The sequence below is a fragment of the Orbicella faveolata genome, unplaced genomic scaffold (genome assembly GCF_042242905.1).
Source record: "Orbicella faveolata isolate gen_17 unplaced genomic scaffold, um_ofav_v1 contig_13, whole genome shotgun sequence".
Classification (NCBI taxonomy): Eukaryota; Metazoa; Cnidaria; class Anthozoa; order Scleractinia; family Merulinidae; genus Orbicella; species Orbicella faveolata.
This window is the reverse complement of record NW_028301540.1, coordinates 5292501-5303837: the sequence shown is the minus strand read 5'-3', so window position 1 is coordinate 5303837 and position 11337 is coordinate 5292501. Positions and strand designations below refer to the sequence as shown.

The following is an 11337-nucleotide window of genomic DNA, read 5'->3' as shown; positions in this document are numbered from 1 at the left end:
GTTTTTTGGTTTACCTTTCTCAAACCTAAATTTGACCTAAATTTAGCATGTAAACTTCGTTTATCCATGCTAATTTATGATAAACACGCACCATTGAGGTTAATAATTTGTAACAAAATACGGACAATCCTGGAAATTCTGGAAACGCCAAAGACGAATATAATGACTTGTATTATTGACTGCGAAGCTTTTTTCTACGAAAAAAGAAAAAGGTGGCAAAAACTACCGGCCACAAAATATGTTCAGTTGTCGCGTCGGCAGGGAAGAAAGAAGGCTCTCTAAACTAAGGAATCTTTGTAACTTACATCTGTTTACACTCTGATACCGGTCTATACCCGCTCCAAGGTCCTGCGACTTTCTTGACCTTCTATTTTTGCAAACGATTATCGATATCGAATTCAAAGGCAGCTAGCTCCGGAAACCAATACTTTCAGTCAAGATAGGGCTTCAGTCAGTGGGTTTATACACCAAGAAAAGTGAGCGACGTAAAAGAAGAGAGGGATCTGCGATAAAGGCCATCTCTAGGCTCCTCTCTTTCTTCTTCGTCCGCTTTCTAACTTCACGCAAGCTTTCTTCACAAGAGCAAGAAAACTGATTTACAGGCAAGTGCAGTGAAATGCTACGCAGTGAAAAGCGTTGTGATGTGTTGTTTTTGTGGAAAATTGTTGTGTTACAAAAGAATTTTATTAAGTGTTGTTCGTTAACTTTTTTTGCGGTGTTGGGGTGTTCAGAAGCCCCCAATGTCCCCCTCGCTTTGGTACTAAAGTGAATCCAATATTTGAAAAACTTACATATATGCCAGGGGGATATATGTCAGTTTCCCAATAACTTTAGATTTTCCCGTTTTCACGTTCACTTTATTGCATGTTACCTGACCGATAGTTGACATAGTTGCTTCATTTTTCCTCTGCGCCAGTATGCTCGCTAATTTCATCTCCGGTTTACGCAAGTTTAGTACATGAACACGCAATTTAGTAATCTCAGAGCACTCTGTGTGCTTTTTCGCTTTTCGCTTGCGCGCGAGCGAGTTTACGTTTCGCGCACCGGGGCATCTCGTGGATTCGCCGCTCCCGCTCCCGACTTACACTTCAAAAAACGAGCAGGCTCTCGTGTGTTGCGGCAGGAGCAAAGTCGATGAGCAAAGTCGCGAGAGCTATGGGCTATGTAGGTATGGGCCACTGTGAAGGGTATGGTTTTCAAGCAGTTTACTCTAGGATAGGGTATATAAATCAGAGCGTTTGGGTTTAGAATAGGGTATCATTTTTTACAAAACTGACTGGTTGGTTGAAGATTTTATCTAGACTAAGGAAACCAGGAATTGCCACTCAAAAATATAAAAAAATCAAATCGGCAAGTTTAAATTTACGCAAATCAGCCTCAACAGTGTCGATAGATAGGGGGATTTGAAAAGTTTACTCTAGTATAGGGTAGCAAAATTCAGCTGAACTAGCTCTGGTATAGGTTAAGGGTTCCAGGTCCCAGCGGCACACCCCCACCCAGAAAACGAGAATTTGAGTCGATCGAGAGTGGAACCGGAGTTTCCGCGACAAAAATTTAAAGCGGCTAGGTCACGCAATTTTAGGCAATTTCAACACTGATCAAATGGTCATAGAATTAACTAAAATATCACAAAAACGGCTCAAAACTATAGAAGATCTCAAACAAAACACGGGAAAGCCAAGAAGGGACATGGATGGACAAAACTGGAGAGGATTAAAATGGATTGCATTTGGGTAAATTTGAAAATCGTCGGCCCACCTTTTTCAAATTTATATCAGTCTATATCAAAATGTCATTTACACAGCTGGAAAATCATTCTCAGTTGTTATGTGGCCGTGATTTTGCAAATGAAAGACTCTTGCTCTGCCAATTTAACGTTTAGAGCCCATAATTAACAAAATTAAACAAAATTACCTAAAATAGCTTGACCTAACCCCTTTAAGAGAATGCCTCACTTAACTAAAGTCACCGCGCAAAGAAATAATCTCATCTCAAAAGTTTCATCAGCTGAAGTTCACATGGTACTAGCAAGTGGCGGACAGAACGAGTGAAACAGCCTGCGTAGCAGACGTCTCATTTTCATTTTCCAGGCGAGGAATCGAGAGAGCGAGCGAAGAAACGAGCGCGCCTGGGATGAGCAAAAAATGGGGAGGTGGGGTGGGGGTGAGAAAAAAAAAGGAGGAGAAAGAGAAGAGGGTGGAGACGAAAGCGTTTATTTTTCCTGCTCAACCCCCTCCCCCTTCTCCTTATTTTGTCGCACTCACTCGCAGTTTCGTTCCCTTCGCGTGTTTTTTGAAATTAAACGCCTGCAGGCTACGAGCGAAAAACTCTTGCCAACTATAATGGAAATAACTTCAAAAGGTTCAAATTTCACAAGAGAGCTAGCGCGCAACAGTTCGAAATCAAAGGAGGGCGTGAGATCGTCATCTTTAATCACAGTTTCAGTGATAATTCATAAGAGAAAGTGTCAGGGAAAGCAGGTTACCTTCCAATGGTTTACACCATCTCTTGCCGACCGTTTCGTTACAAATACAGAAGCCATAAATATATTTGTTTCTCGTATTTCATGATTAATCTTACAGCGAGGGAATTCGGGGAAACAAGTAACGTTTCTGGAGAATCTTCGAGAAGCATTCGACGAGTTTCCGATTCTTAAAGACCAATCAGAAAGAGCACGAACGCTCCCGAACGTTGTGACGTCAACCACGGGCACTGATGTGATTCTAACCAGAAAATTTACTTGCACTACCAAATTGATAATTATATTTTTACACTTTTTTCTTTGCTTTTCCGTAAATATTGTCGAGGATAAGTCCAGCGAAGACGCACATGACACCAAACCATTGGCGAGCGATCAGTGAATTTCCAAACAAGAGAACAGACCCAAGAATGGTGAAGAATTTCCGCGTGGTGGTGATAATGGAGCATGTCAGAGGTCCAAAGTTAGCCACAGTGATGAAGATGAAATTCTACAAAGAAACAAGAAAAAAAAGTAAACAAACAATGCACTACATCTGCAGTCTCTTTTTTAACCCACTGATGCACATCTATGATGGTTTTGGTTAAGTGTTAAGCTTCCACAGTTCGACCAAATTGTTAAGAAGGAATCCACTAAAAGTTCGAGTAACAAGCGGACAGAAACGTTGTACCGATAATATTTACATCATATCGCAAACTTCTGTGCGACTGTTTTAAATATCTTCTCGACAAAAATCACTGCTACTGAACAGCACCAAACGTCGAAAACAAATTTTGAAGTTCATAAAAAAAAAACTCTAAAAAGTACTGGTGAAATGAAACTGATGATGAAATTTTACTCGTGTTGGGAAAATTCATATGAACTTTGAAATTTACTTTCTCGTGTTCCCGTCGAAAATTGCTTTTGGTGTTATTTCAGGCAACTATTTACATCTTTAGCTGTTAGAAAATGCAAAAAAAGACTTTAAACTTAAAATTATTCTGGTATAAGGTTTTTGTCTACTAAAAATTGAAATTGCTCGATTTCCTCTCGGATTTCGTCTTAATGTTTTTCAGCTTTTCCTAACACCTTATGGGTCCCATGGCGCGACAAGGACTGATGATGTGTGTGGTGTGTGTACCCCACAGCACTTCAACGAATTTCTGCGTGTCATGCTTGACATAACACCGAGTGACTTAGAAGTGTTCTGTTACAGTTGTAAACGAAGCGTTATCTATAACTTCTCTATACTTTCTACAAAAAAAAAAATTCTAGTGCGCAGGTAATGAGAGTCAAGATCTTCATCTTGACGGAGTCGTGCGCGGACCCCCCAGGGGGGAGTCCCATATAAAAATGACGGGGGTTGTTCGTCATACTTTTTACGGGTTAAAAAAGTGGTTTTAGCACCTCTTAGTGTGTTCAGGCTCAAAAGGTCCACAATGGAATCTTTTGCGGCATCTTTAAGGGTATTGAGCCGAAAAAAAATATGACAGGAGAAATGTGTTGTTTTAAAATTGGTACCTCTTAGGGGTGAAAAAAAATTCAAGCCACACCCACAAAACAGGATTTTGGCGCTTCTTAGGGGTTCTTTCCAAAATTTCCGACGAGTACCGCCGTAATTTTTATATGGGAGATCCCCGGGGGCGTGTTTCTTTTCCGAATAACAGCTGGTTATCGAACCTTGGAGATGGGAAGTTCTTGTCATTTGGTGAAAACTCTTCTCTCAAATCGTAGCAATATCGTTACGTTTCTTATCGTCTAGGTATCTAGATGATACGAACCGCAACGATATTGCTACGATTTGAGAGAAGAGTTTTCGCCAAATGACAAGAACCCACAAGGAAGCGAGGAGCGCTATAACAATACTGAGGATGCAAATAAATTACGATAGGCCGAACAGGAAGGAAAATGGAAGTAAACTTATTAACTGGTTCGAAATCCTCGAGATTGAGCAAAATTCTTGTTTCGATCTTGTTTCTACATTAAGAGTTGACAGAATTGCCATTTCTTAAGTAAAGAATACATTTCCTTGTTTGGCAAATACAGGTTGAAAGTTGTAAAGTAGCAGAACAAACACAAACTTCTCAAGGCATCGTTCATAAAACGTCCCAGAACCTTACACGCGATGTGATAAGCTTGAGTTGAATTGTCTAGAATACATAACGCTTTGCCGGAAATTGTTACCTCTCTGTTAAAATTTTGGTTTTTAGTCTCGAATTGTAAATTCCCAAATGTTTTTTTACTGTTATTTGTGATTTTCTTGAATTTCCCTCGGTGAAATCCTCCAACATTTTCACAGTATATCAAATCCGACGGGATACGAATTTTAAACACGAAAAAAGTAGGGTTTGTGCAGACCGTTGTTTTTGTTTGTTTGTTTGTTTGTTGTTGTTGTTTTTTTTTATTTTTGCAAAATTACGTCTTATACCGCTGAAGAAAAACTGGTCAAATAGATGTCCCTGAAAAACGAGCTCCATCTAAAGTAAAATATTTATTACCAGTCTGTCAAATTTTACGGAATTTCACCAAAGGAAACGTGAGAAAATTCACTGTCAGTGTTGCTTTTTGAGCTCATGTTGACGTCAACAAATATCGAAAAACACTGACGTCCACTGCGCGGGTGCGATCGTAAAACTTTAGGAAACCGCCTTATTAAGACATATGCACCAACGGGATGCTGGTTTAAGAAGGCGTTCTCCCGTAATTCAAGAGAATAAATCCATCTGTGACAACCACGCAAATTTGACAAAACTACACGTATCACTAAAACGCGAGTTGAATACTGAATAGCATAGCTCAAAGATCATTAAAGAAGAAGATCGCAGCTGATTTTCACAGTAGGTGAACAACGAGATACATCTTGTTATCTCGACAAATGCTCCATCCACAAGTCTCTTCCACGTGGCGGAAGCATTTCAAAATATCACGCACTGTAAACCTTCAGCTTCTAGTGCTGATTAGAATATCAACTCTCCTTATACTAGCTTACATTTGTTTCAAAGTTAGCGTCACATCAACACAATTCCTCCTATTTGGTCACTTTCTTTGTTCTCGTCAACTGCTTTCTGCAAAATGTGTTACGCACGTAAGGAGAATTTTGAGGTTGACAACTCTGTGTGAACAGCCATTCTCTCTAATGATAAGCAATATCACTTCTTACGAAACAGTTGGCCAACGGTTACAACTTTCTCACCCCAGTAAGTTTAACAGCTGCATAATATTTCAGCCATAAATTTCGCTTTTCGTTCGGATTACAGAATTGCTACAACGAAACTTGGGATAAATCAATCTGATTTTTCAGCGACTCAAAACGGAAAACTGAGCAAAAATAAGAAGGTATTGTCGCGTCTAGCTGAATTTGCATTTGTAAGTAGGATTAATCTCTCGCCATTTCTTTATTTCGATAAGACTTAGAAGTTCCCGCCCTTTCGTTCTTATCATCGCATCAGACTCAATTTCCCGCCCTTTCTGATTCAGGATCAGGCTTATTACCCGCCATTTCTTTCCTAATATCCTATCAGACTTAATCTCCTACGGTGTCTTTCTTCAAGTTTTACATTCCCGCCCTTTTTTCTTGCTATCGGAATAACTTTCCCACTATTTTTTCTTGCCATCGGACTCAATTTTCCGCCATTTTTTTTCGGTTCTCCCATCCTCTTTATCACTTATACCTGGCTGAACTGAATGAGAATGAGGTCAACAACAGTATTGTCGGAAATTGAGTAAACGTAGTGTACCGAATTAATTAAATGTTCTAAATAATCACGAAAAAAAAATTAATAAAAAGTTTCGTCGCAAAATATATTGCACTTCTTCCTGTCATAAAAGGTCTGCCCGAAGATATAAATTCAAAAATCACTTCTTCGTTTTCTAAAGTATGCTTTATCGGAATTTTACGCAACGGTTTTCGATCTTAATCTCGTGGGCTTTTCATGTCGCAAGATTTAAAATGAGTGAAGAAGCAAAAAAAAAAGGCCGCGTCTATTTCAATATCATCAGATAATATCGAATGTTCTATCAATTTCTTAATCGGCGCAACCCTTAATTGTGATTTTGTCCCAAATTGGTCGTCACATCCGTCAATAAAAGCTTTCATCGCCACGAATTCCTATTGGTCGAGGCACAGGAAACAATTTCTGTTGTTCTTTATAACAGAAGGCGCTGGCAAGGTCGCATTTACTGACAAATTTGCAACACTACCACAGCGGCACTAACTTGCACCTGAACGTGAACTCCGCCGGAATTGTTCAAAAAAGTACGGCGCTTTCCAGCTCAGTTGAATAGAGGAAACTCGCGGATGTTTACAAGAATCGGTGCGAAGGAATAACAATCGAGTTTTCGCTGAAGGTGAGAAAGAAATCCGTTTTATAAACTGAATATTAATATGCTGAATTCTATGGTTTCATTCACAAGTCGAGCTAAAGGTCCAAACATGCACTCTAACGCCACCTAAACAGTATTCTTCACAACGCAATACTTGAATCTTGAATGTTTGAAGTTGTCAAGGCTCTAGGTAACAACAGAACAAATAAGACGAAAGCAAAGTTTTCATTGCAAAAAATACCCCACGCGTCCAAACAATTTTAGCAATAAACTGAGTCCACAATGAGTGATATCGATAGCAATTTCTCGCGGCTATGAAAATAACAGAAAATGCCGGCATATCGTGCCCGGCCTGAATCATAAATAAAATATTCATTTTCCGGATTAAAACTTCACGCCTCGAGATATTAAACGGAGCCTCACGGAAAAGTGAAATGTCGTTGGGAAATTGAAACATTATCCACAAATTGGAAAAGTTCAATTGATTGCAGTCGAGAAAACATTTTTCGGTTTCGGCGCAATATTTTTAAGGACATCTGTACACGCACCTTTGTGCGTTAAAACGACAATCTGTGAACTACAAAATCTATTGACAGAATTTGCCTGAAGAAGAGCAATTATCGAAGAACGAAAAACAAGCTTTTCACTGGCTAAACAGAAGAAAGAAAACCATTAAATTTCGAAATGGGCCAAGATTAAATAAAACCATTTCCGTGCAACAAAAATTAAAGGAAAAAAGGCGATAAAAAAGTGAACAAGTCTTTAATTGCAAATTAAACGACGATGGCGATCAAATTCAGGGCCATCCAATACTTACTCACATTTTGTTTTAGTTTTTCGCCTTTGTCCTAACATTTTCGCCTTTCATCGGATGTCACCTGGTTTGTAAACTAAGAGGTGCTGAAACGTCTTCAGTTAACGCAAAAGTCAACAAGGTGTAATTGAACCGAAATGAAGAGTTTTGACAGAGAGTGCAGAACTCCAAATGTGTCACAAAGAAGGCATTAAAGTAATGAACGAAATCGAAAAGAGGCGGTCTATATCGCCCGTTGTTTCCTTTGTAGCGATAAATAGCAGACAAACTTGATGCTTCAAAATAAACAACGAAAAACATTTCTCAGACAGGGAGGTAGCTTAAAAATTGACAAAGTAAATATTCAAAGCTGAAAAAATCTGTTGAGCTCTGAATTTAATTTGGTGGCGTACAGTTTGAAAATTCTATCGAGAACACCACAAATAACTAAACTTTCTTCTTCCATTAAATTGTTTTTCAGTTTACCAGCTTTTATCATGAACAAAGCTTCACCCACTGTTAAACATGTTTCCTTCAATCCCTGTCTGTTTTGTAAAATTTAAATTGGTCTGGAGTGTTAAATTTACACAACAGCCCAGAGGATCACAAATAAAGCTTCGTCTACAGTCATTTCGTTGTCAGGGCGTAAAAGTCGTACAATTAAGACAGCTAAAAGTCATTACGTTATCAGAGCTTAAAAATTGACAAAGTAAATATCCAAAGGTTGAAAAAACCTGTTCAGCCGCAAATTTAACTTGGCCGATGCAACTTCGAAAATTCTATGGAGAACAATACAAACAACTAAACTGCCTTCTTCCATACTACCTTGCGAGACAGAGGTTATCTTCTCTTTTTGCTTGGTCTCGCAGGGTATCAGTTTACTAGCTTCATCATATAGCTTCATCAATTTTTAAACGTGTTTCCTTTTTTTCCATCCCTGTGTGGAGTGTAAAATTTACACAACAGCCCAAGAGAAGACAAATGAAGAACGCTTCACCAGTCGTTACTAAACCGCGGTTTTTCGTCTCCGTTCAGAGCGTGCGTGTATTTAATAAGTTAACACAGCTACAAATTAAGGTGTAAACCTTTTTACTCCAAAGCTGAAAATATCGCCTCTCCTTGCGTAATTCCAATCATTTCTTTCAATGTCAGTCCTAAGAAATTGGTAGAACATCAAGACAGTAATTTTCTTTTAATTACTTTCACGGCTTGTCTGCATGGGCGTCTATCAAATTTTTGACCGTTTTGGCAAGTGCACTGTTTAATCAAGTGAGAGAACATCCTGTTTTCTTCTGATGCCTTGAGCAACAAAGAAAAATCAAATAAGATTTGCATAACATATGCTGGAGTGGAATTCGCGGTAGATCAAAGACTTGTTTCCTCTAAATATTAAACTTTTAATACATGAAGTTTTCGTGTTATCAATAATAATCAAGGGAGAGGTAAAATGCTATGAAAAGAAAAAGCTTCAACTAATGGCAACAGCCTAACTCGTCCGACAGCTTTGCAGTCTCTTTGTTGGTTTTCAATCTTGTTAGACAACAACAAAGAACAACACCTGCAATTTATCGCAATCTGACTTCTCAACCTCCAGACTTTATTTCCAATAATCCCCGTCTTAAATTGGTGAGTGCCCAAGACGAAAAAAAGGTAAGGTAAAGTCTGCATACGAGCCAAGTGGCCCATCAGGCCGGAGCTTATCCCGGTTTCAGTAGCATGAAGCGACTAGAAGTATTTCTACTCCCCCCTGGATGGGATGCTAGTCCATCGCAGGGTTACCCCCAGCATTAAGTTCGCCGGTACCCATTTATACACCTGGGTGGAGAGAGGCACTGTGAGAGTAAAGTGTCTAGCCCAAGAACACAACGCAATGTCCCTGGCCAGGGCTCGAACCCGGACCGCTCGATCCGGAGGTGAGCGCACTAACCATGAGGCCACTGCGCCTCTCCAAGACGAAAATAAAGAAGGTTTTTATTCATTGACAAAAGTTCGTGCGTCTAACAGCACAACAAAGTTAAACATTCGAAGATAGGAAGGAATGTACTCTAACAACTTCTGTTTCTCGTTATTTTCTAGTCCACAATATCGTACCATGAATGGTACCAACGTAACAACAAAACAAGAAACTCGAGAATATCTGGAACCAAGCCTGTTAGGATGGGCCATAGCCTATGCTGTAGTGGCGGTAGCTGTAATGGTGGGAAACTCGCTAACAATCGCAGCTTTCAGCACTAACAGGAAGCTAGCCAGTGCCCGCACTAATTTCTTCTTGGTGAGCCTTGGAGTAGCGGATTTCATGGTGGGCGCATGCTCTATACCGATGTACGTTGCCGAGATGCTGTTTTTCTACTTTCGCGAGGACGCGGCAAGTCTGCAGTTTCACGAGATCTACCTGCCGATAGACGCGTTCATGGGTTTCGCGTCAATCTTCGCGCTCGTCGCAATCGCGTTAGACAGGGCGTATTCTGTACTCCGCCCCCATCGGCACAAAAAGATTACGAAAGCGACCTACTTGATGGAAATCTTCTTAGTGTGGTTTTTGGCAGCCTGTGTAGCGGGAATTCGAGTGCTAAGCAATTTCACCAGCCAAGATCTGTTGAAGAGCGTTTTTAGCTATGCCATGCTCGTCTGCATATTTACTTCATTGATTCTAATCTTTCTCGCCTACGCCTTGATTTGGCACAAAATTAGGAACCCTGTGAATCTGCCGCACAGGACGGCAACAAAACAAGAAAAAAAGCTGGCGGTCACGCTTTCCATAATCACGCTGGTGTTTGTGCTCACGTGGGTCCCTTTCTACATAATGAACATCGTCATCATGTTCTGCCAGTCGTGTTACGTTCTCGAGTTAATTTACTTCGCCAAGTTCTTGCACTACAGCAATTCATTTGCCAATTTTGTCATCTACGCGCTCAAGATTCGAGAATTTCGGAAGACTGTGGCGATGCTTTTGTGCGGCAGGAGACATTTTCATGTCTCCATGAACAGGAACTGGCCCAAAGAGACCAAAGAGACCAAAGAGCGTCAAACTGTGCTGCCTAAACATGAAGTGATCTCCATCCAAGACATACGAATACATGTACGGCAGCTCACCCATCCGTTAGCCAATGACGGCATCGACCTGACAAACGACAACCAATCAGAGTGATTTGTGACTGACAAAAGAAGATAACCTACCTGTCCTATAGCGCTGGCCAGACTGAATGACATTATATGAAACAAAACGCTTGGGTACCGCTGACAAAATGCCACAAATTGGAACACTTCACCACTAGTCACAAGAGCTGCGATCAAGAACAAAAACAGAACTTAACCCTACGGCTTTTACATGGAGAAAAATAACACTTAAATAACTGCATATCAAATAAATTACAATAGTTGGAGAGGAAGTCACGTCAGCCTTAGCTGGTTTTATTGCAGGTCCTCTTTCGGTATCCTGGTCGAGCTGGAATTTGGAGATGTTGTTTTTGTGGAGGGAGGAAAACCAGAGTACCTGGAGAAAAACCCTCGGAGCAAGGATAAGAACCAAAAACAAACTCAACCCACAGATAGCAACAGGCAAAAATCAAACCCACAATCGCAGACGAAAATGTCCGGACATCAAGCAAGCTCTCTCCCCTCCCCCCCCCCCCCCCCCCAACCCCACACACACATACAGTGTTGATAATCAGGTGTTTTCAGTTGAAAAAAATGCGACATTTTCCAACATTGATTAGGGGGGATACATCATCCAGCTTAAGGACGGTGCCTACTAAATACAAAG

At 40.3% G+C, this 11337-nt stretch overlaps 2 protein-coding genes across 2 annotated transcripts in view; one reads left to right on the top strand and one right to left on the bottom strand.

Moving 5' to 3' along the window:
- Window positions 1–2411: 2411 nt before the first annotated feature.
- Window positions 2412–11337, bottom strand: part of LOC110040344 (solute carrier family 35 member B1-like) — a 16648-nt gene continuing 7722 nt past the window's right edge. Inside the window, exons 8-9 of the mRNA XM_089284219.1 lie at window positions 10752–10858; window positions 2412–2969 (exon numbers count right to left, since the gene is read on the bottom strand). Coding sequence (XP_089140345.1) covers window positions 2769–2969; window positions 10752–10858 — 308 coding nt within the window. The 3' untranslated portion in view covers window positions 2412–2768. The remainder of the gene's footprint in view (window positions 2970–10751; window positions 10859–11337) is intronic.
- On the top strand, window positions 6614–11110 carry LOC110040363 (adenosine receptor A1-like). The gene is made up of 2 exons (XM_020745594.2): window positions 6614–6805; window positions 9651–11110. The coding sequence occupies exon 2, from the start codon at window positions 9667–9669 to the stop codon at window positions 10720–10722; it is 1056 nt and encodes a 351-aa protein (XP_020601253.2). The 5' UTR covers window positions 6614–6805; window positions 9651–9666; the 3' UTR covers window positions 10723–11110.

Coding starts and splice junctions, on each gene's coding strand:
- LOC110040363 (XM_020745594.2), top strand. CDS start 9,667: ATGAATGGTACCAACGTAACAACAAAACAAGAAACTCGAGAATATCTG.